We start from the raw sequence: 26511 nt of genomic DNA, 5'->3' as shown, positions 1-26511 counted from the left end.
CACAGGACAGTGTAGTAACATACATGAGCAGTTAATTACCTTGGGCTTATTTATCCACATTAGCATGGCATATTCCTAGGCTAATGCAGTCATGCTTCTGATACTTAACAAATTAGCTGGGGTATCTCAGTGATCGCATCCCCATGAGTGCATCTTCTGATGTTAGGTTGTATAAACACACTGATTCACGAGTTTCAGCCATCAGTGGACAGTCTGCATAGGCAAATCAGACACAAGCTAAGAGGGAAGGCAAAATAAATCCAGTGCAAACCTGCTCTATGCACCTGTGGAATCGCCATGACTGCAAGTCAGATAAGCTTCAACTAACAGTTTTATCTGTCTAGACTGTAAGTTTAGATTGGCTTGCAGCCAACGGCTTCAAATAAAGCAAATCTCTGGGACAGGAAGATAAAAATGAAGGGAGGAAAATCAGTATAAAATAACTCCTTTAAAGATATGGCATAGCTGCATGGAATCATGGAATGACTGAGGTTGGAAGAGACCTCTGGAGGTCTTCTGCTCCAAACTGCCCTACTCAAGCAGGGCCACCCAGAGCTGGTGGCCTGGCCTGTGTTCAAGCAGCTTCTGAATAATCCCAAGGACGGAGACTCCACAGTCTCCCCGGGTAGCTCGTGCCAGTGCTCAGTCACCAGGAAAAAAGTGTTTTCTGATGTTCAGAGGGAACCTCCTGTGTTTCAGAGTGTGCCCATTGCTTCTGGTTCTGTCATTGGGAAGCACTGGAAAGAGCTTGGCTCCATCTTCTGTACACCCCTCCTTCGATGTATTTAAATACACCAATGAGATCCCCCTGAGCCTTCTCCTCTCCAGGCTGATCAGTCCCAGCTCCCTCAGCCTTTCCTCATAGCAGAGATGCTCCAGTTCTTCATCCTCACAGTTCTTTGCTGGACTCTCTCCGGTAGCTCCAGATCTCTCTTCCACTGGGGAACACTAAAAAACACTTCCCAAAAAACACTTTTTCCAAAAGACATTTTCTCAGTCTGAAAGTAGCAGTTATCTCCAAATTCAAAACAGCAAAGAGTGAAGATTTACTTCAGATGGTTAGTATCATTCACTTTCTCACCCAAAGATACTAAGCCCTTTTGTTTTAAGGGGTCAATACTACTATTAGACCTACAAAAACCCACTGAAGTCTCTAAACAACAAAAATGTTGATGTATACCAGAGACATAATTTCACACAATTTATAGCTGTCTTCTAGAAAAGGCTTGCAAATGACTAAAAAGGAAAGTTTATTAAATTGTTTACTGTTCAAATACATTCTGAAGCAAAAATAAATGTCTTGCCAGCTGGTGTTCCTGTACTCTCTGCAAAGAAACAGTGTTCAACACTTATCTCATAGGACCCAAAATTCTTTTGCCTTTTTTCCCCTCTGTACTGTCAGGTTTTTTTTTTTCTTAAATTTCCTCTTTAAAAAAGCAAGATCAATAAATAAATTCTCGATGTAGCTGTTTGCATAATGTCATCAACATTGTGGGAGAGCACAAATGATCCTTAACCTACCCCTCACTGTCTGGGGCAGCTCAGACTGGGAGCAACGCCACAAGGGGGAACAGACCATTGCAGGGCGCTGCTCACAGACCCCAGACCTGAACCCTTAGGCATCCAACCTTTTTAAATGGGAAGCTTCCCTAACCCTTTGAAAGCCCTGGTATCTGAAGCTTGAAGGAAAAAGGAGGGGGGAAAAGGGAGAAAACAGCATATGCTTGAGTCCTCTCTCCAGAAGGAAGGAAGTAACTTGATAAAGGATTGTTAAAAACTAACATTTTAACAAAACCAAAGACAGGATATCAACTTTTAAACTACTCCTGTGCACAAACTTTTCCAGTCTATGTTGGGGAAAAGGAACAGCAAGAACATGTTAATCTTGTTCTGCCTTACCAGTAAGTTATTTATAACACACTTCAAAATTTTGGAAGCTTATATTATGGAATAGGAGTTGTATTGTCTATTGTTTTACAACCAGGTGCAGGAAGCTCAAGTAGAGCCAACATGCTTACTGAAAAAAACCCAAACAACCAACAATCAGAAACCTCTGGACTGCAGAACTTGCTCTTTGTGCTTATTCTCACATATTTAGCAAATGTAAATATGCCATAAATTAATATTTACTAAGAATAAATGAAGACACCATCCCATTTTCCTTATGTTTGGTGGGAAACTCCAAACTTACCTTAAAATTGTTCTGTCTTTCTGGATGATTTACGGTGACTGAAGACATGTAATTTAAAGTGGTTTTGATAGGGAAAGACAACTTTTTTGCAATAGTTTGGTCTCTGTACACCAAAGCAGAGCCAAGAAGTCTTTTTGATTTTCTGAACAGACAAGCAACAGAAAATTAAGTGGGCTGTTCTTTTTTTCTTACTCAGTTCTTGCTGACCAGAATCAGAGCAACCTATTGAACACATTTTCTCTCATTAGGGAAGGCATTCCCCAGGTCTTATAGAGCAGGAGAAATCCAAGTAGCAACAGTACAAACACTATGAACAAGAAAAAAGTCTCTATTTCAACCTAGGTGAAATAACACTGAACAAACATGCCAAATGTGATACCTTTTTTCCAGCAGCAGACTGTGTTGAACAACCACAACATAATTATCAGACAGATGCCAGTTCTGAACGGGATGCTTTTCTGATCTTGCACAGCAGCAGCCAAAATTTGCTTAAGTTTAGCTTTAGGTCAGGTAGTCCAACACAAACCCTGTGTCTAGGGAAGTTGTATTTATGTACCACTTATCTCTTCTTCCTCTCAGAAAATTCATTACCCAGTCTTCCTTCCTGCTTAACCTTAACCTCAACTTCCAAAAAAAGTACCAAATTCTGCTTACACAGTGTTCTTTATAATTAGACACAAACTGTTCAAGACATTCAATTACAACATTTTCAGCTCTAGCACCTAAAACCACTGGATAATAATAAAAGCTTTAATCATTATGAAAAAAATACTATGCTATCACAATTCTATTCCGTGTTTTAAATTCCTCTGAGTAGACAGAAATATAAAGACCGATACATTAATTCTTTAATTAACTATTCACATAGTTGTCAGTCCATGAATTTTAAAAGTTGGATTATAACACTCTTACAGTGTTTAGAATATATCTATCAATTAAGTTTTCATTTATGGTGTTGGATACAGTAAAACTTATTTTATAATATACAGTATTTATATTATGCTATATATTGATTAAAAATTTCAATTATATGTAACTATATTGCATTATTTTATGTTTGTATTGCTTTTTTGTACATACATATTATAAAATACAATATAATAAACATGTGCATATGTGAATTCATATACATATATGCACATGAAACAGGCAAGAGGTGTTCAGATCCCAGGTAATGCACGCACCATTACAGGGAAGTTCCTTAAACCATGCAGCTTAAGTGTTTAAGTACTGGCCTGACAGAAACATATTGCAACATAAATATATCAATTATCACAAAAAGCTAAAGCAAACTACCACACTACTGACTGTGAGCTAACAGAGCTTGTAAGATGAAAAAAGTCCAAAAAATATTCTTTAACTTCTGAAGATTTTTTGATATTAATATACATTTTCAACCCAATACAGGCATTGAGGAAGTTTGTTGTCTTTATATTTTAAGTACACATTGTCTTGTTTTCCTCTCTCAATTGTCTCAAATCTTTCTCCTTTAATTCTGCTGTCTGCTAGCAGGTCACTCTCCCATTCTCATTTTACGTATTTCCTTCTTTGGTCATTCACTGGCACTTGTCAACAAAATTTACCCACTCACCTGCTTGCTGATGTTGACCTTTTCCAGGAATATGTGCATCAGTGTACAAGGAACATAAATAAAATGAAAAAAATGCAGATTTCCTGGAAAATGCTAAATTAGAAAGTCTCTTATGCAAAAAGTCACTTCAGTTACACAAAGACTGGGCACCCAGTGTAAAGTCCTGCCAGATAAACTCAACCATTGCCCTTTGCTCTTTCACATCAAGTGTCTTTTTTCATCATCAGTCTCGGCTTCCACAGGCTTGGGATTGGGAGCAATCCAAACTGGCGCTGCTGGTATTGGGGAGGATGTTTTGGTTTGGTAAGCACTTATAATGCATAAATATCATACTGGATCACTGTATGCTGGAGAGCCCTCTTGTTCCCTATTAAGGAAACCCTTGCTCCCTGGCTTTTTAAATTTGCTTCAGGAGCTGCTGGGCTTTTCCCCCTTTTATTTCTCTTCTGCACTGCCGGTTCTGATCATTAACAACAGTGGGCAGCAGCAGCTGTTTCAGAGCCAGCTATGTTTTCTTGCTTTTCAACATATCTCTCTGTAATTTTCCTCCAATCTAAATATTTTAGCTTGGAGAAAACTGTTTGCATGATGGCTTCCCTAAGAGATGATTCCAAACATAAACCAGAAAGCTTCTAATTTAATACATGCTCTTTAATTCCTTTCCACGAAAAAAATAGGTGATAGATCTTCTACAACTGGACAATCACTGGTGGATGATGGGTAGGGTGGTCACAGATCCAGAAGACTGAATGTTACTTTCCCAGACACCAAGAACACAACACCCAACCCAAAGATGCTCAGAGCTTTCGAAAAAAGTTGGAAGACATCCATGACCCAATGAAAATGAGGGATGTAATGGCATCATGTGACTAGACAGATTTCTATTTCCAGCAAAGAACTTTACATCCCAACTAGCACTGTTGCACTTACTCTATAGATCATAATCACACCTCCAATATGAAAAAATTTTTACTGCTATGTGTTGAATATATCACAGTTTACCAGTTTAGGTAATGTGGATATTTTTATGTCAATACACGCTTCAGAATCCTAATCAAAAAGTTTTTAGTCTTCCTGTTTGGCTCAGAATACATACAGATCTTAAAAACAACCTATTTTACAAGGTCATATTTTTCTTTAACAAATGCTTACCTGACCAAATATTTTTTTTTTTTTAACAGTAAAGAATTGGGACATAAGTCCAAAACTGAGGACTCAAGAAAGCAATAAAATATGAGGACTCAAGACAAGCCAGATCCAACAATAATTCTGGGGCACTTCACATGGAAGGCTCTTGGAGAGAAGATTAGTTTCATTATAATCTTTCTTTTTTGCAAAAGCGTTTTTTTTTTCCAGTACACTTTTACGAAAGTAGTTTTGTTCTAAAGTAAGTGTAAATTTGGCCTTTCTACAGTCAGCTACACTAGTAAGAGGAGAAAGATGACACTTCTCAGGCAGCAAAACTAGTCTGTGCTAAGTCGACTTAGGAAAAAAAATACCATGCCGTGTTTCCTTGTAATCAGCTGAAGGAGGCAAATCTAAAGAGAGAAATGAAATCCAACTAACACAGATGCAATGAAGCTTTCCAAGAACAGAAGAAAGGAAGAAATTGATTGCATTCATGTTATTGAAAAATGTTCAGAAGAATTCACAGAAACCGATTTCTAGTTGCTGTTTTTTTTTCTTTCTAGACTGGATAACTAAAATCCAGCAAACAGGAATACTGATGGAGGTATAGCATAAGAGATACAAATCCACTTCTTCATGAGCAACGAGGAGGACCTAAATCCAATCATGCTTAATTTTAATTCAAATTAGTTTATTAGTTTGCTTACAGTAATACTTAGTTTATCTTGACTGTGTTGTCCTTTTGCGTAAATAAACTTCATCTGACACACTCTAAAATTTTGGGTGTTTTTTTTTTACCCCACTTTTCCTCTCATGCCCTTTCCAATTTAGCATTTTCATCAGTATCTATTTCTAAGAATAAGTATCATCCTTGAGAATTTAACTAAACATGCTGAATGAACCCCGTTTCTGAGAAGACCTATAACAACACAAAAAGATTCAGCTGAGTTTCATTTCCTGAAGTACAAACCTCTCCTTGAGCTTGCTGTCACATCTGACTTATCACTGCGAATGTACAAAGTTTATACTATGATTTGTGGAAAAAATTTGTAGAACTCAGCTCAGGTTAACACAGACCCAAATGACCTTCTGCAAAAAAACCTTCTTAAGCTTCCAGAAAATAGTTTTTTGTGATAAACTGGGTACTTTTTAAGCCGAGTTCTAGCTCTGTAGAGGTCTTCAGTAAACACAGCCCCTTCCAGCACACTGTGGAGACTACCTCTTACTAAGCAGACAATATAAATAAGTTTAAATAGCATAAATATGTTTTAAAACAAGATGTAAACCTTTTAAAGTGGAACTGGTCATAAGACAGTGGTGAATTCATGCAAAGCAACCCTGTGACCTGACATGGGTCTACAAAATCCAGACTTTGACCCTGAACTGGTTCCTGAAAACTCCTCCTACAGCAGCCAGAGAGGATAATTTTAAAGAACAGAGGAGAGTGGAAAGGGAAGTGTAGTGAGTTTTCAGCAGTAGTAGTGTGTTATCAATACCCTTCCAGCGACCAATGCAAAGTACAGCTCCTATGGGGAAATGAACTCCATCTCAGAGGAAGAGAGAAGGGAGAATGGAGCCAAACTGCCAGATAATTTTTTTTCATTAAACTTCAGATGGTTCAAAACCTGGTGTACAACACATGGACAGGATAAAAATCCAGCAGATAAAGCATGAATAATTAGTTATTCATTTTATTCTATATTTTGCCAGAAAGAACAGAAGCAAGACTGGAATATGTCACCAAACCTGATTCTTTTATCTGAAACTGAAGTCCAAATTACCCCTTTTATCTTCCTTGCTGGGTCGTTGTCCCTCTCCAAGTGCCTGAATAAAGCAAGGCAGCTCAAAGCTGTCAAATTTCCAGATGTCAGTGGACATTGTAACACCCACACTTTGCCCAGAAGGAAGTGGATTGATTAGGTAAAATGGATTTCAGGAGGCAAAACATCGAAAGATGGCAGGATGCAAGAAGAAGGAGGGGAGATTACTGGCTAGTTCCAGCCTTGGTGCCAACTGAATCAAAGGGAGATGAAGCCAGACCTAATGAGTCCCTTTCACTGCTTTCCTCAGCAGTGGGCAGCTGATCACAGTAGGTAGGATTCAGTGAATGGAAGCAGTTTACTTAAGTTTAGTGCTTTTACTTACAAGCAGGGGTTCAAGTCTTCACAACTGGTATCACCATACTATTTGTTTTCAACATGTTTATTTACAGCATCAGTACGAGTTGTCAGTGTACCTCTCCACTCAGAGAATCATTATCCTGCAGTCAGCAAGTCCTTACATCCTTCTCTTCCAGCCCAGAATTTGCTGAAGTTTACCCAATATACAGATTTGCTGTGATATGTATTAGCTACATCAAGAAACTCTTTAAAAGAGACCCTTTTATGCTACCAGGTTCCAGTTTTGCTACTCTGAATGTCCACACTGAAAAGGCCTCCCTGGATGTGTTCTGTGTGTCTGGTTCTCAACCTGTTTTGAAATGAAAATGAAAAGTAGTAACCCCTTGTACCATATTTGGTGCAGTAACTGAACGCGTGAAAGAACTTATACTACAAACACAAATGCTATTAAAACACAGCTTCCTCCACATTCATGCTATTTAACCCTTCTCGCCACTAATGGTGCCAATAACCTCTAATTTGTCTTTTTTTTCCTAGTCCTCAGGCCCATCAGTTTAATCAATGGAGCTACAGCTGAGCCAGAGCCATGCCAGGTCCTTGTTCTTTAATCTGCCAGTCATCCATAGGTCTGAAATATATACACAATGCTGGAAACATTCTGGTTTTTTCCCTTTTCTTTCTTAATTTAAGGATATTTTCTGTATTTAGTACTTATGAAAGTAATATACAAGATGAATCATTAGATATCCAGCAAATAGGTATCAACAAAGCTTCTTTGGATTTAGTTCACAATGCACATCATTTCAATGCAAGGTTCTTCCCACCCAGCCCTATCAAAGGGCCCCAGACAACTCCAGTTATAGGCCTTTTTAATCACTGCCTAATTTAGGCGTGAAAGGAATGATGCTATGTAAGAAAGAACAAGGTCTATTTTCACCACTAACCTGAGCTGAGGCACTGTATATGAGCAATTAGGACCCTAATCCTGTAGCACTTAATTTACCAATTGCTTTTACAGGCTTTTTAAAACGACAAATTAATGCTTCTTGTTTTCTTCATGAAAACACAGCAAGTGCAATCAGGTGCTCTAAATAACCTGTATCTGAATAAACAAGAATCTGCAGTGCTCCACGTGGAGCGACATCCTCTCTATTAACACGCTCACACAGAGTGGCTGATTGCAAACCCAGGACCATAAGCCCCCACAGCTGACTATTAGGGTTTGGCTACACAATTCCCGCAGAAACAGGAGGAACCAAAAACCCAGGGAGCTACAATAAATTGACTTCAAGACAACCAGCACGTGTTGGGTGGAAGGAAGGGCGGCCGGCACATGTGTGCATGGATTGAGTTTCGGATGGTGATAGCTACGCAAGGCAGGGCGACGTCTTTGGGAACTCCAGCAACTTTTTCTTCCCACAACCTGCCACACCTCCTGCTTTCTTCCCACCGACTGACTCGTCAGGCAGCCTCACTCTGCCTACCACAAGTTATCCATCTTCCAGTCTCTCTCCCAAATCTCACCCAATCTGTTCACCCTCAGATTAGCATTGTCCCTGTTTCTCCATCCTTCACAGACACACCTAGAAAGCCTCAACTGCTTTTTCTAAGGATTGTCACTGTTTAAGTAGGTCAATGGAGTATTTTGTGGAAGCCTCAAGTCTTTTAAGGGACCCCTCCGGGCAATGTACACTACAGACATGTAATGTAACACATTAAAAGCTCTGTCAGAATACAGTTATTCCTATAACTGGTGGAAACACTGTGCAAAACTGCCCTGTGTGCTGAGGGCTTCATGTCCGTCATGAAATGTGCTTTATCCATGACTAACTTCAACATGCTACAGCTGCCAAGGGCCAGAAATCAGCCCGCAAAGGACTCAAGCAGAGGCTACGAAGTCAAGATGTGCCTTTAACCTTTGTTAGAAAAATAAAATATTGACAAGATTCATAGGCCAGCAGTAGGATTCAGAGACCAGGGCTGATGCCTTCAGGAGAGCAAGTGATTCAATCACATGGAAAACACGCATCTCTGCAACTGAAAGCACTAGATGCTTGCTCCTATTTATAACCAAGTACTGTGAAAAGACCATCTTGTACCTTAGCCCTCTAACAAAGAAAGAAAATGACCCCAAAACAAACCTTTCTACCATCTTCAAACATTTGCATATTTGTAACTGTTTTCATTTCAGTTAAATTTCCCAGTTTGTTTGTGGTCAGTAAGCTCTCCCAAAACACTGTACTTCATCAAAGAGTGAGGCACCATTGGGAAGGAAATATCATGCCATGTGAAATATAAAGGGGTTTTCTAAAGATTAACAGATTAGGAATGCAAGTTGTATGGTATCATCACCTATACTTGTCCATTTGTAAGTAACTCTAAAACCTGGTTTCCAAAACACAGTGCCCTGCCTTCACCTTGTTTCTCTCGGAGTAATGTTTTATTGCTGTGAATCCTGCATAGATGCAGCTTCAGACACAACATGAGGCAGAAATACACAAGTTTTTTTTCTTTTTACTGAGATAAGGAGATCACTAAGAAAATCACAGTAAATGCCTTTCTCTTTCAGGTTCATGGGATGATCACATATTTTTAAACCTCAAAAACCTATTTCACATCTGCAGATTTCTAGTGGTTGGTGGCCCTACTCTGGAATCAGATTTTCTTTGGAAAATCACCTCTGGAGTTATTTCCAACAGCCTCCTCCACTGGTCGACAACTGTAATTAATTAGAAGAAAGGTGTGTATGTCTGTCTGTCAGTATATCTGTCTGAATAATGGAATGAGACACAGCTGGTAAAACTAGCAAAGCATAAATGTAATGTCTTGACCACTTGTCACTATTACAAAATCCTATGGCATTTTTCCCTTGTGTATTAGTCTTGCAATAGGGATAATTACATTCTGTCTACTTAAATCCTTCACTTAAATAGCTACTATGGTCACATATAGAACACATTTGTATGTCTAGCTTCTTACTTTACACGACTTAACTGCTGTTGAAATCAGGGACAAATATACCTTTTGACTATGGCATATAGCATAATTAAAGGCAATAATTTCTATAAAGAACTTATGCAGTCTGTAGTTTACGAACGTAAATTTTCTATTTATATTTTAAAAAACACATGTATTTCCTATAATAAACATTTATCCACCTAGTTAAAAATACGTTATAAAGTTTGTGATTGTTCTTTTTCAGTCAGAGACCACCAGTGTAATGAAAACGCGCTCTGCAAGCAAGATCTTGAAATTGAAATAATACTTCTGCTTCTTCACTAGAGAGGTCAAAATTTAGAAATAATTAAAAAGAAGTAAAAATCTATTTGATATGGTTGAAATCAGCTAAGCTCAGTTAGCCCTGCAGAATGGAGAAAGGAATCCTATTTATTATTACTACTATTATCTAATCCAGCGCAGCATATTGCAAAATACTGCAAAAATTTGTATCTGTGGGTGCAATTCAAAGGTCTCTGAAATCCATTTTTATTGTGTATAAACATTTTTGCACACAGTTATTAGCTTGACAAATTATGTCTTTATAGAATCCATAATAGAAAGTGTGGCCAAATATATAACTGAAGTGTTCCAGGCAATATGGAGAAACAGTTGTGCTCACACAGAAATTGGGCTCTCCAACAGAGATCTCTAAAGCTCCATTTGTACTTGAAAGACAGGTCTCTTGTTTCGCTTGATTTTTTGCTAGCCAACAAATATCTCATCTGTATTCTGCAAAATACACCTTTCAACTGTGGGAGGAAAAACAATGTTTTAGCATTCTGTGGAAAGAAAGATAAAGAGGGGGAGAAGGGGAGGGGGGTAAGAGGGATTATTTCCCCTGTTACCTGGAAGATTAGAAGCACTCTTTTAATTTACAGGTTTTTTCATATGCATAAAGAAGGAAGTTGTTTCAGGAAAGCATAAGAAACATTTCACAAATGCAGAAACTGGATCAGAGAAAAATCATCTCTGCATCTATGTTCTTGCATCAAATTTAGAGTCACTCTTTCTGACCTACAGATGTGTCTTTTTACCTGGAATACGGCACAGTACAGAGTAGTAGATAATTTATATCCCCAGTGTGGCAACAGTAATTGTGTTGTCTGGTACTGTCTGTTCCTATAATGATGTGTAGGACTGAAATGTGTCATGGATCTGGACTTCAAAAAAGAAAAAAGTCTGTTCTAAGAATATATGTGCATGTATGTGCACACATACATGTATTTTTAGGATTTACAGCAATTGGAAATACTAATACTTTGTATCAAATACCTTAGACATAATACAGTAAAATACAAACTTTAGATAAATTGCAATAGTTTTCCTAAGGAGCTTCTTGTCATACAGGTAATATTATCAAGTAATTGCCCCAGCTATGGCAGCTCAGAAATTGGCTGCTTTTGCTGACTCGTCACTGAAAGAGGTACAGTAAGAATCGCCAAGGGAGTAGTTTAAAGTTGAGATGGCAGAGACTGGGTTCATTAGCGTGACAGGGAACAAAATGGATGAGTCAGATTTCCTCTCCAGTGTTAACCCAAATGCTGGCCCTTCGAGGGTACAGAAGGCTGATGGCCCTACACTTACAGTAATCCACACCGAGTAATTAATCTGTTGTAACGAGGAAGTTCCAGATACCTCACTTTCAAAACAATTTTAATTGAAGCATGTTACTTATGGCACTGTGTAGCGATTAAGACAAGTGTGAAAACCAGATGCAGGACTACACTCAAGCAATCGCAAAAACACCAACATTATTCAACATTCCAGCCGCTAATTAGCAGAGGGATGGTATCTGAGCAATAGCTGGCTGGTGCATATGTGACCACACATCTGTTTCCCACCTCTCTGTATCACTCGGCATGTTCACAGCCTACACACATTTCTCTCTGAAAGTCCTAATTAATAGCTTGTGTTGCAATAAGCAAAGAAATTGTTATCACCTCCTGCTAGAAGAGAAGATCTACAAATGTCGTCCGCTACTGTTGAGCATTTACATATGAAGTTCAGCACATCTTGTTTAAGGAGCAGACATTTCTCAATGTCTTGTTTATTAACTTAACTACATGAGCCTAATGGACAGAAGAGCCATAGGAAACTTCAAAGAATCAAATACCAATCCATATTGCAACACATTTAATTCCAAACCTTGCTTGCTTAAACTGGCTTCCTCTGCAATTCCTAGTACACTCTTCCCGTCACTGCGCTTTCCTGTGATGGGGATGTGCTCAACACCCCTCCCAGGGCTACAGTGTGGTGTGCAATAGGTAATCCAGCACAGATTGACAGAGAGACCACAGTTTTCACTTGTTGAGCAACTCGAGTGCCAGCCTGACTTGTTAACCACCTTCTATGAAAAACAGATACACAAGACAGTCCAGCTTTCTGCTTTATAAGATATGACAGAGGATTGTTACATGCAATATCAGCAGTTACTTCAGTCAGGGAATCTGCATGTGAGGACTTTGATCATAGCTGCCATGAACAGTATTCCAAGACCGTTACCATGGAGTTCAGTTTCACACCACACTTTGGAACCTATGTGCTTGTCTTCCTGGATGAGGATGTTCAGTTCTCCAAAAGGATGAGAAAATGTCCCCTCAAGATCTCAGCCCAATTTTATAGCTAGAAATTAATTTAATGCCTGAAGCCTAAGCCTTATACATTTCCTAACTACTACCCTCTGGATAGATTACACACAGGTAGACTCAGCGTTCAGAGGCCTCCTTTCTTTAAATATTGCTAAATCCTGGCCTCAAAAGCATTGCATGGTAATGAGCTGTACAGCCTAAAGACAGAAAGTGTGAAAAAATTTCTTTTTTATCAGCTTTGAATTGTACTGAGTGATCTTCTAATCTTACCACACAGCCTAAGTGTCTGAGCCACCTCTGTTCCACGCCCATAGTTCTGCGTACCTTTTTATTTCCCCACCTTTCCCCACCCTTTACCTGGACTCAAGAGCAAACGATCCCAAACTTTTTGGGTTCTATTGATATCCAGGTCTGTTCACAACTTCTTTCTGTTGTTTTCCTAAGTTTTCTACATCCACAGCATGTTTCTGTGCTACAGCAACACTTGAAGACAGCATTCTAAATAAAGGTGAAATGCTGATTTAGGTAGCAGCATCATAACATTTCACATCCTATTTTTATTGACCCAAAATACTTTATCTGACCACAAGTATATTCTCTAAAGAGGTCTTCATTCAGCTTTTCATAGTGATGCTTTTTAGTGGTCCTTTTCCTTAAATTACACAATTAATTAGGATCTAATAAAATGTATTAATACTTTTCCTCCAGTTTGAATTACTTTGCATTAATCAAAATTGAATTTCATCCATCATCTTGTTGACTGCTGACCTCATTTGATTAAATTCTTCTGATGTTCTTTTTCAAACTTGACTAAAACACCACCAAACATCATTTCATCGCATTACATTCACCATGTTTTAAGATATTCTGCTCTAATTGTGGAATTGTAGTTGACTGATGAAAATCCCTCCTCTTCTTCTGTCTCTAGTCACATTTTAATGCAAATTATGTACCAACTTAGAAACTATCAAGCATATCCATCTCCTTGCTCTTAGATGTTGACATACAAGTGAAAAATTAAACATATATTTCTTAACATTGGACAGCAAGTGTCAGTGTTAATGTACCACACAAAGTACACACTTTCTAACTTTATTCTCTCTGTCAGCTTATAATTGTTTTTTTTCCAGTACATAACACCCATTTTCTGAGGTTATTACAGCTTAACATCTCTTTGCATGTTATTTGACCACATAAAAATTTAATCTTCTTTTATTACTTCTGCCAAAGTAGATGAACATCATTATCTCCATTTTTAAATAAAGAAATTAAGGAAAAAAACAAATAATGATTTCATCAGGATTGTCCAGGAAGTTTGTGGCAGAGGTATCAGGCAAACTTGTAACTGTTGGAGAGACCTATTCACTGATTGCCAAGCCTTCCAATCCTCATATCATTTCAGTCCTTCCTTTAGTTTTCTAACATCAGTGAAATTTATTTTCCTCATACATTATCTAAGAGACTTGTCAAAAGAGGATGTGGTTTGGGACCTCTGTTACATAACACAGCAAATGCATTTGCTGGAGGAGCACCACCAGCCCCAAATACTCAGGGCCAGTTGACTGATCATCTAGATTGTAACAGCCTATCAAAAGTGACAGGTATTCACAGTGAGAGCAGCAGCTGATTACAAACAAAAGCCACATGCACCTTTCATCCTGGTAATTAAAACAAACATGCCAGTACCTTTGTCAGAGAGGGGGAAAAAAAGAGGAGGTTTGCAACATAATGATTCCCGACAATGTCTAGCAAATCTTTGACTGGTAAGAAAGGTAATTTCTTCAGGAATATCTGAATCTCCTGGAAATAAATCAACATTGTTTTCTATTGACACAGCTGAACGATTCTGCAAAACAGCAGTATGATTCTTGCATTAGCTGCAAAGCATTGACCACGAAGGAAGAAACTGAACACGTGAAATGCCACGAGATGAGTCATCAGGCTGACGTACCAGAGTGGAATACAGGCCACTGTGACTGTTCTCCAGGAGACTACTGATTCTCCTCTGGAAAACACAGCGAGATGACCTTTACATCAGACCCTGGCTCTACAGTTTCTCAAAGCAGATGGTTTATTCTAGCCAGATGAACTAGGTTTTGAAACCAACAACAATAAAACCATCTGAAATTCAGTAGGAGATGTAGGGCATGAACTATCGAAGAACTGAAATACCAGTTCCCACCACCAAACACAGGGGTGCACCAATTCTCTCAGAATTTGTGTGTGAATAAGGATGAGCCCGACCAGCCTTAGTCATACCAATTTGTTTATACATTTTTTATTTTGGACCACAGAAAAGAACATTCTAAATCTTAGTACAATATCAAGAAAGGAAGATTGTTTTGGAGGACCATGCTGCCAGGAACACAATAATATCACCATCAGCCCCCACACATTTGTTATTGCATTCAGCACAAGTGTCGGATGAACATCTGTACTGTAAAAATTAAGCCCATTAGCTCCTTCAGCTTGTTAGCATATTTTAATACTGTGATCACAGCTTTCTATTTCTATCAAGGTGCTACTAGGTGTCAGACTCGGTATTCACGTAGTGCGTCACTATTATCTCTACACCCCCCCCAGATCCTAATCTGCCTTGCTTTCATGAAACTATTACACAGTGATACCAAACAGCATGAAAGAAGAAGGAGAAAACTGAGAAGGAAAGAGGATGCTACCAGTGTAGCAATACTGCTGGAAAGATAAGTAGAGCTGTGATGTTATCACGTATGGTTGGACTAATGCTGTGTTACTCTCATCTCTAGTCTCTTCGACTGTATTGTTAAGCTAGAAAAGTCATCTAACACATACAAAACACAATTAATTTAACAACTCACAGTCTGGATATGTTTTCCTTTAGCTCCTAACAGTGGTTCTGTATAAAGAGTTGGTCAACTGTCACATTTATGGTCTAAATAGAATGTGAAATTCTACTTTAGCCTTGATTTTAACCCTAACCCTGTAATTAAAAAATGACTATTTTTAAACAAAAACAGAAATCCCCATTTGTGTTTTCATAGCAGCTGACATACAGATATTTCTATGCGGCTGATATTTTTCTTAACACTAACCAGTCTGTACTCCCTCCTTAGGTTTGCATACAACATGCATGTGTAGAAAACGAAAATGAGTGCAAGTCTGCTGCAATACACGCACGTACTCCCACGGTATTTAATGACTGTGTGCTGCACAGTCACAGGTGACAACTGTGTTTTCTACGTGCAGTAGGCTTTGTGCATGCATTTGTTTTCCTAAACAGCTAAGACAAATTTAAGCCTACTTTGATCACAAGATGAACTTGATTCACCATTAAATATAAAGCTGTCAAACAGTCCAGAAATCTTGACTAAAAAAAAACCAAACATCACTCAGAAAAAAAAAAAAAAAAAAAAAAAAAACAGTAAGATTAGAGAAATTAAAAATACCTGTTCCTCACAAAATAAATGAAAAGACCCAGGAAAATAGTCTTTCTGGCTAATATGAATTCAGCACCTTCTAGCTTCTGTCCTACATTCAGAATGCCTTAACATGAAAAGTATGTGCTGCATATAAAAGTAACCAATGTGCTCACACATCTACTGGTTAGCGAAGGGCTGGTGGATCTTCTCTCATTCTCACACTAGTGAAATGAGACTTTTTCTCTTTACCTCAATTCCTGCCCTTTCTAAATGCCATATTCTCTCCAGAGGACATAAATCCCATGCTCTTCATACAAAGCAGTGCAGGATTCCTCCAAGAAATCAGGTTTACTGGAAAAAGTACAACTGTTAATCTAATTTGCTTATACTCTTTCACTTAACATCTGCAACTGGCCAATGCCAGATTCAATACTGGGCTAGCTGGGCCTTTGATCTGAAGCAGGACAGCTGTTCCTATGCACTCATTTAACTAGCTAACATTATTCCAGTAAAGCTCCATGACTTAAGCCAGACTGGACTTGGTTATCAAAATAGTATATTACATCATCCTAGAATAGAATTCATTTTGAATGAACCCAAGTCCATGGATAGTCACAAAAGACCCATTCTAATGCTTTACTCTTCTGTTTCATTTCTCTATTACAAAAAGTGACAAAGGATAAGATTTTCAGAATTGGTGAAAAAGGAAAGCAACAGTTAGTTCTTAATTCCCAAACTCTCCTGGATTTATGGAAAGGTCTTTTAGCAATACTGTAGAGAGGCAAGGACTAAGGTATGGAACCCTTGAACCAGTCAAGGATAAAGCACCACTGAACAGAGCCACTTTTACTTTCCTGTGCTCTGTGCAGGCGCCAGAGTTTGCACAGCTGAGCTGAGAACAGAATCAAAGACATGACATCAGCCAAAACAGTGGAAGCTTCTCTGAGTTCATTCAGATCACACCAGTCACCAACCCAACCCCTGTTGGCTGCTCAAACACTTGCACGGGGACAAGGGAGGGAGCAACCACAAGAGGCAGCACTGGCTTATTCCAGTTTCAAGAACTTGCAAAACCATAGAGAAAATAAGGGTTTCTCAGGCTTTCCAGTCTGAGAAAAATAGCTGCACACTAATGACCAAAGCAACATGCTTTGGTTGAATGCTACATGATATGGAAAAACATCATTTCACTCACAATACAGACCACTGCAGAGATCACTGAAAAGCACGGGCATCAATTTGAGCATTAGGCTGTAGGTAATCTACATAGAAACTTCAGAAAGTTTTCAGAGTGCATTTATTCATACCAGAATAAATGGTATAAATAAGCAAACTCCCAATTTACCTTCATCTCAGCTGTTCCTTTAAAGCAGAAGGAGACAATGAGCTTGCTCAAGAAAAATAAAAGTGGTTCATTTCATCAGGGAGATGAAGAGTTTCTGGAGATAAATGGTCAGATACACATGCAGAATGAAAAGCAATCAAACATCATAGTTTGCAGCATTCCTAGAGAAGGAAGGTCGTCTAGTTTGATTCTGTGTCCCTTTTTATTATGTTGGGGGTTTTTTTAAATAATTTTATTTTAAAAAAAAACAACTCACAAAACAAAAAGGGTGCCTTCAGAGTCTGTGGGAGGTCTTTTCCCAGTCTCACAGGGGTCCAGGAGGAGCTCTGGTCTGTGGCAGAGCCAAGTATATCGATAAGACACAAAGTCACATCGTGTCTCGCAGTACTGCTCTGGGATTTCCAACCTGAAGCTTGTCAGTCTTTGAATGAAAATTTTAATACAGTACACATTCAACACTTAAAATTCTCTTCTGCATCTGTAAGAAATCAGTAGCCAAAAAAGGGAACAGGAGAAAGCATAGCATTACCCAGCATAATTGTACTGAAGGGTAATGTGTAGTACTGGATGAAGTTTCCTCAAAGCTCACAGGAATGGAGAAGGGGTGAATGAAATGTGTATGAAGGGCAGACAAAACAGATCTAACAAACATTGTTTCTAGATCTCAACTGAATGTGATACAACTGACTTACATACTCCGCAAATGACTAAAATAGTATTTCAGAGCTAGCGAGATTCCCACATTTTCAACCACACAGCATTGAGAATTTTTCTTTCTTTTCTCATTAACTGTAAAGATATGATTCATGGTCAGCTGGAAACTTTGTAAAATGGAAACTCCTTACCAGGAGCCAGACTCAGCCCTGTTTGTAAGCAGATGCAAATACCTGGTATGCTACCAGCATACTTCATGGTTGTTATTGGCCACATATGTGTGTGTCTGGCTTGTCCAAATCACTAACAGTGTAGGGCTCCAGACGAAGGTAAACTCTAGCATTACTGAATTCCACTGCAGTTTTGTTACAGAATTCATGGGACCAGCATTCTATGTCATTTATTAAACATCAGGGAATAAAGTGGTTTTAAAAAATACATACAAAATATTAAGGGAAAATACAGAAGTCACTTTAATGTTTTATTTTTTTCCCGAATTTTTAAGCTTATATTAATTGCTAACATTCCATGATGTGCTTCAAAAACAAGCAAAGAAATTATTTCAAAACAAAGCACAGAACCTTCTTACAGCACTTCAAGAAACAAGACTGCACTAGAAGCTGAAAACCAAATGGATTTTCTAAATAAAACTATCTATTTAGTATTTAGTTACGTATACACAGAACTGAAACCCAGAGCGATATGGTTTGTTCTGTAATGTGAACCCCAGAGAACCTCTTGCTCTTTAAATACGTTAGCATATGTATCTAACGGAGTTAAAACTCCACTGGTCAAAAAATATTTATCGCTCTGTCTACATTAGAAATCTCTTCATCATTAACTGCGCTTAGTGACAGAGAAGGGATGAGTACACAAGAGATCACTAAACAGCACAAGATCTGCCCTAGGCTATGGGTCTCACCTGGTTACCACAGCTGCTCCTTTCCAAACTGTAGGCAGCCTCATGTAACCTCATCTTAACAGCCAGGGACATAGGGAGCCCCGGGTAGGGGGAACAGGTGAATCCTTCTGAACAAGTGGGCAAAATAAAGAAAAACATAAGCAAGCAAGTAAGCATTTCCAAGCATATACTGTGACTAAAGCAATCGCTAAATCCAGGTGACTGTGCAGTTTCATGCATATGCTTCGTGGCCAGATGATGGCTCTCCCAATCCACCCCCTCCCGAGATCTATACTCCCAGCTAAATCACCCCGCGGTCCCTGGGCAGATGCAGCTGAAATCAATACCGTCGTAACAACATCCCTCTCCTTTCCCCCCTAAAGCCCCATAATAGCCAAGTTTCAGCTGAGATCGGTATTGACCGGCTCGCAGCACCGCCGGGCAGGATCAGCCCGGATCGCTATCTGGTGAGAGGGGAGCACGTCCTGACTTTCCCCAGTCACTTAAGCCGGCGTCTCACTGCTTGTCCTTAGAGACCACAGCTCCACTCAGGCAGAGAGCGTCTAGACAGTATTCATGATCCATCTGTCTGGCACAGCCAGGCTGATGACAAACTCTATTAGAGCCGAAACAATTTTTTTTTTTCCCACTGCTCTTCCCTCCTCCCATCTCCCTTTTCCTCCGAGAAGCAGTAATCTGACACTGAAAATTACTATCATTGTTGCAATGCTCAAAATAGCAGTGCCAGACTTTCATTAACATCAACGCTAGACTGCTAAATATTTAAAGAAATGGATAAATTTCACCTGAAGTGGGACAGCCCGGCACACATGAAAGCAGAAGCACAATCAAAATGTAAATCTAAGCGGTTGTATTTATCTGCACAAATTCGGTGTCACAGTCAGAGGGGGATGCCAAAGGTCTCTTTAAACAAAATATTTTCCTTTGATTGAGCTTTTTGTTTTTAAAACAGAATCATTCTCCAACCCCCTGCAGATCCCTACAAGGCTCAGAGCTGACAGCAGTAGGTGGGGGTGGTGAAAGGGAGAGCTATATATTTGATTTGTTTGGGTTTTTTTACCTTGCAGAGGAAAATGAACTCCTACAGCAAACTCCTCTATGCCAAAACAGCCATGACACATCACCTCCATCAATGCTGACAACTTGAAATTTGATGTAGACATAATTTGCACATGACAAGAAGGATTCATTCTCACTTATTTCACTCTCCGGTAAATTCTTATGCCTGTCAATATTTGCGTTTGATATGCCCACAAACACGTACTGATCCCAGCAAAGATAACTACCTGTACCGTTTTCCACCAAACAATTGAATAAACTAAAATCTCCACCATCACAACCCTTCTCAATGAGACATGACTTGGACATTACAGTCTGCAGACAACAGACTATGCTTCCCATTTCAAAATCTAATTTACTTTTAGCAGGACAAGGCAGGCTGATCATCTGTTGTGAAACAAAGAGAAATGCTCAAACAAACAAACTGTGTCCTGCTCGAAGCAGCCACATTGTTTCAGTTCTTTGGAGTCCAAATTTTGCAGGTCGCATGGAGCAGCAAATTGCCGCCAGGGCCGAGTCTGCAATGCTTAAAATCCTACTCTTCACCTCACTTTTCCTATCATGCCTTTGTGCTGTTTAATATACCGTTGACCTCCAAGTAGTGTTAAAAGAACAGTCATCTCCATTATCTCAATCAATAAGTCTTTACAGCTGATGAAAATAAAAACAAGTAGCCCTACCGAAAGCTGACATGGGCTATGCAGAAGGCGACCTGCAGGGAGAGGTGCAGTGTACATCACCAAACCTGAGTCCCAACGTATACCAAGCAAGCTGTTACCTTAACATGTTCAGCCTAAATGCCTTAGCACGTATTTTGACCAACGTGCTGGACTGCAGCTTGTGTCATCTAAAATCAGACTCTTAACACACCCTGGATGTGGTGCAGATTTTCCCCAGCTGCCCTCTGATTTCTCTGTGATACACAGAATAAATTGTCCACGCAGCAGCACAAGGAAGCCCTATGTACAAGTCAGCAAAGGAAAATTAATAAAACAAAAGGGCTGCAGAAACATATGCTTTGTTTTACTTTGCACATGTGAGACACTGAGTTCAGTAGCAACATTTTTACAAGTGATAGGACAAGGGGTAATGGCCTGAAAGAGGGGAAGTTTAGATTAGATATTAGGAAGAAATTCTTTACTGCAAGAGTCAGGAGACACTGGAACAGCTTGCCCAGAGAAACTGTGGGTGCCCCACTCCCCTGGAAGTGTTCAAGGTTAGATTAGATGGGTCTTTAAGCAACCTGTTCCAATAGAAGGTGTCCCTACCACAACAGGGGTGTTTGTTGGAACTAGATGATCTTTAGTGGTCCCTTCCACCCCTTCCAACCATTCTGTTGTTTAAAAGACAGAATTATCACACTGAATATATATAAGAATGGCAAGGAGAGAGGAACACCAGGTCTGGGGGATCTAAACTTCTCTAACACAGTAAGATAGCATCTGCTATAACCATGAGATCCAGGGAGCAGGTCACCCACAAAAAAATATCTTTCTATACCATTGCTCATGCAACTTAACTAAACAAAACAAAAAGCTCCAAGAAGACATTCTGGATTTGGCTGCTGGCAAGAGCACAAATGAGAAATGCTTCAGTAGCCGGGAAATATGGTCTACTGCTAACATGGCACATACTGCTTAAATAAACTAAAGCAGAATTTTCATATGAAAATTTATTTATCTAGACATTGTTTGGGGGCAGTCTGTGCATAACTGTGAAATGAGATGAATATTTTTTCCACCACAGGAGGATAGAAGGTTTGAATACAGCATGAGAAAGGGATTCTTTGAACAAACAACAGAGCGGAAGGCATACCACTGTAGTGAAAACATGCTGTAGGTAAAGGCAAGGGCAGTCCATGGGAGAAACAGGCCATGCTGCTTGGATGTAGACCAGCACAAACTTAAAAGTGGCGCCTTTCAACAGTTTCCTTCCCATTTAAGAAGTTCACACAAGCAAGAAGATGCAAGAACAGAGCTGATATATAAAACAGACTAGAAAGAAATTCCTGGTTTAAGATTCAAGTGAGTTTTTTTAACATTTATTTTCTTCTTATTGAGCTTTATTACTGTCCTGTTACTAATAAGAGGCCAATGAATGTATGTAGTTCTATGTTGAGAGGCAGCCTCCTCAGCTGGGACATTTCAAGAGCATACACTCGGGTGTACTCTGGTCGGGATCCCCATTAAAAACATTGAGCAAAAGCATGCACACATTTCTTAATTCAACATGTCATCCCTCTAAGGCCTAGGGACCTCACTTCAGCAAGTATTCTGAAAACATTTTTTCAAAGCTGGAATAAGCCAACACAACCAACTGACATGTCCATAATAATGTTCTTTCCTATTACTGAGTGGCACTGGTTTCTACCATGTCTAACAGCCAAAACATGATAAACATAACTTAAATACTGTTTATGGTTGTATTATTTTTCCATCTGGCTTCGATCTTTTTTCTCTTTGTTTCACCATTAGGATTCTGTTTCGCAGGGATTTGGTTTTTTTACTTAAAACCAAAGTCCCTTTATTTACCAGCACTTGTCACACAGTCCTTATTGCAATGAAAAAGTACAGACACTGTCAATATCCCCAAACGCAACAAATAATGAACTTCTTTCTCTGCTACAAGGTAAGCCAAAAGTTAAACACTTCCAAATGCTCCTAGCAATGCATCAGATATTTCCTCTACAAACTCCTCATTTGCAATGCTATTGCAAAACCAGCAAACACAGTTCTTGAAGGACTTAATAAGACTGTTTGCCTAATTATTCCTCTTCACTCAGCACTTGGGAGGTCTCAAGTAGCAGGACTATTGGACACTATATTTTAGAAAGAGTCAGAAAATGAACAAATACATCATCATCATCATCATGGCTAGGCTTCGTGAACGAAGATTTGAGATGAATACAACAGATTTAAGGAAACAATTAATACAAAGGAACTTGGGGGGTTGGGGTTTTTTGGCTTTTTTTTCAACTCACAGAGGGTAACTGACAGATGGCTGGTAATAGTCCTCACATCTGCAAAAGGCTGATTTGAAGAGGAAGATATTTTTCTCCAAGTCCACTGAAAACTAAGAAAAATGCTGCCACCTTGACTTGCATGACTTTACAGAAACAGGATCATGAAACACACCAAACTGCAATGAAAGTAGTAGGAAACTTGCTGCTGAAGGTTTTTCAGCTTGGTCCAGATAAACTTTATGTCGCTGGAGGGGATGACTAGCCAGCTGACCAGCACTGCTGCCTTTCAGCCATGCCTGTCTTCAGGCACAAACACGCCCGTTCGGGACCTACAGCAATGCCTGAGGGGACAGATGTGACTTAGGGGAAGACCAGGAAGTTTGCAGATCCTGGATCATGCTGCTGTGATAACTGCATGACTGCCACCAGCACAGAGGGATCCCGGAAAACCACCAGTGTCCGGGCTATGAGACCCCAAGATTACGAAGGTTTGGGAAAGTTCCACCTAGGAGCTCTACCTGGGAACGAACAGGGTGCCACCATCACACTGCAGCTGTGCAGGGCCACCACCTGTGATGCCCCAGCTGCTGCTTGTCACCAAAGCCCTTCCTTCCATCTGCTACCACTGTGGTTTTCGTGGCCCCTTTTGAACAAATGGTTGTGCTGGCTTGGTTTAAGGGAAAAGCTGTAGAGTATCCTAGTCAAAAAAAATTAATCTATTTGAACTTTAAAGATACGCTTGCAAGTTTTGCATGAAGAAATAATAAGGTATAACTTTTTTACAACTCAAAAGCCAACGTTATAGGCAAATACATTTTGAATCTGCTCCACTGATTTTATCCTGCTTATAGCCCCATGCATTCATTACGAAAATTACAGATATATGCTGCTTACAATTCCTATTTTTAATAACAACACAAATATTCTTAAGCCATAGTCACAACCAGAAGTGAAATAGCATGCTGAGGGATGTCAGTATTGGCAGAACCAAACCATTTGGAAAGTGGTAGTAACATAACATCGCTTCTGTTGTACAACAGAAACATTATTGGAAAATTTACCCTCCATCCAGAAAGCGGAATTGTGGTTTGAAAATAAATTATTGCCAAACAAACAAAAGAAAAGTCTGAATTCAGTGTACATCACTGAGGGCGAAGCACTAAAAAAGCTATTCTAGTGATAAACTCTAGCACTTTGCGTGAATATTTATGCACTAAAGAATAGCAACTAAAGCTATTTTAAATACATAAAATAAATACCTACAAAAAGTCAGTGATCTACCAAATGATGCTGATCTCAGCGCCAATAAAATGCATTTCATTAATAGGAATGATGACTGGAAAGATTACAACTTTCTTAATAGTCTTAATAGCATATAAAGACTGTAACACAGGCAAAGCAGAAAATATTTTTTAGAACCTTGGAAAACAAATTATTTAATTACACTGTCTTTCTCAGAGGCCACCTGTGATCCACACGATTATAACCTCAGTGTCTGCAGCACAAACTCTCTTTGCATAGGTACAAATTTCCATGTTTAGAAACCTGGAGAAAGAGTGCTAGTGCAGAGAAAAACAGTATTTACTTTCTCTGTCTCACCCTCCCTTGATATCACGCTGCAGACCAAGTTTCCAAACAGACTTGTACGTACATACATACAAGGATGCACACAAGGAGCCAGTACTTACAGCTAAAGATGCCTGGAGGTGGATGCTCCGTTACCAGCAGGCAGTTCTCTTCGTCACTGTTATCCCCACAGTCATTCTGTTGGTTACAAATCAGCGAACCAAGATACAAGCATTTACCACTGGCGCAGGTGAATTTGCACTCTGAAAGGCAAAAAAGAAGCAAACAAACAAAAAAAAAGTGTGAGAAAATTGATGCCTACCCTTCTTCGGTGCTAGAACGACTGATACTGAAGACAATACATTTTAAGTAGGTGCTGTAATAGTGGATGGGTCTTTGGCACTTCAGCACCAAAATAAACAATATTGTATTTAGAGTACTGCATGTATAAATATACACGTGACACATTCCTGATCACCAGAATCAATCCACTAGTAAACCAGGTTGGCCATTTGGGAAAATGCAACTGTTCTAAAAATAAGCAATATTTTTTGTAGTTCATGTTGATTACAGTTCAATTTGGACATAGACCATCTTCTCATACGTGTTTGTGCGGCACCCTGCATATTTGGGGAAAGACAGCACTATGAATAAAAATAATAACTGTCTCACATTAAAAAAAAGTCTTGCTTCAGCTGTAAAACAACAGTATAGTCTGTAACCAAGACCAATCCTGTCTGGACACAATTATTCCCTAACTACCCTCCCAAAGCCAATTTGCCAGTCTCCCAACTAATTACAATCAAGCGCTTGGTGTTTGCACATTGAACTCCCACACACTAGTGTTCTTTTCAAAATTAGTAAACTTCTAAAACCCCTATAAAGTGAATGCTATATGCAGGCATGCTGTAGTTTTCACACTTTTTTCATTATCAAAAAAAGAGAATGGTTTCTCCTAAATATGATTCTGTCATGAGAACCATTCCTATGAGACAAAGTAAGTATAGGAAGTATTGAAGTTGCAATTTAGAAATGTTCACAAAAATATACATGCAATCATAAAAAGCTTTCTCACTAGGCTTGTTACAAAGTTAAATACACTACACATAATGAACAGAGGGCATTGTATCTAGACAAATTATAATTTAATGATTTCACTACCAACATGTTGACAAATTCTAGTGATTGTCATTCACAAGCAGAAGCAAAGTAGACAGAAACACTCACAAGTAGTTTATTAAAGCAGCGCTGTTCCCTGAACCCTGGGCTTCCCTAAGGCTGCAGTTTGGGTTGGCTGGTTCTGCTTCAGAAGGATGATTTTCTGGTTCTTCCCAGCAATGAGACAGCATTTGTTAATCTCGAACAAGATCAGCAAGAGACTTTCCTTTAATCTTAACAGCACTTGCACTTATTCTGAACTGATATGACAGGACCTCCAATTCTAAAAAGCCCCTAAACCAGTTACTGTGGTGTGATACTTACTCACATGTATCTGTTGTGTAACGCAAGCAGGGTAATGACAAAGGAGAGAAAAAAGTTTGAGAAAGAGAAAAAAATTTTTTTTTCTTAGCAAATTTCTTTCGTAGATAAAAGTCATTTGCAAACCTCACTCTGAACACTTTTCAAGAATATTAGTAACATTTTCGTACACATATCAGCAACAACCTGCTGCAACAAAAAAATGTATGCATCAACATGTGTAACATGTAACATGTTACTTAGGAATATAAATAAAAGGCATAAAATGCTACGCAAGGAGAGCAAGCATTTCCTGTGTGGGAAAAGAAAACCAACCCTATCTTTCTTTTTCACTAGGTCAAACTGGACTTACAAAATTTCTGAGTATTTGCCTAAATAAGGTCCTCAGCTTTAAGCTTTTTCAGTCCAATCCTGTAGTACCTGAACTATTAAAACTGTAAAATAAAATACTGTACAAAGTATTTTACCCTGTTCTTTTGTTGCCTTGCCCTTCCCTACACCAAAGAAC

At 39.1% G+C, this 26511-nt stretch overlaps 1 protein-coding gene across 4 annotated transcripts in view; it reads right to left on the bottom strand.

Moving 5' to 3' along the window:
• Positions 1-26511, bottom strand: part of LDLRAD4 (low density lipoprotein receptor class A domain containing 4) — a 281846-nt gene that overhangs the window by 125065 nt on the left and 130270 nt on the right. For all 4 annotated transcript variants that reach the window (XM_050306900.1, XM_050306923.1, XM_050306906.1 and 1 more), the window contains one exon: positions 24647-24787. In XM_050306900.1, coding sequence (XP_050162857.1) covers positions 24647-24787 — 141 coding nt within the window. The remainder of the gene's footprint in view (positions 1-24646; positions 24788-26511) is intronic.

Source organism: Myiozetetes cayanensis, unplaced genomic scaffold, assembly GCF_022539395.1.
Source record: "Myiozetetes cayanensis isolate MyiCay16 unplaced genomic scaffold, myiCay2020 scf1, whole genome shotgun sequence".
NCBI lineage: Eukaryota > Metazoa > Chordata > Aves > Passeriformes > Tyrannidae > Myiozetetes > Myiozetetes cayanensis.
This window is presented reverse-complemented; position numbering and strand designations above follow the sequence as displayed.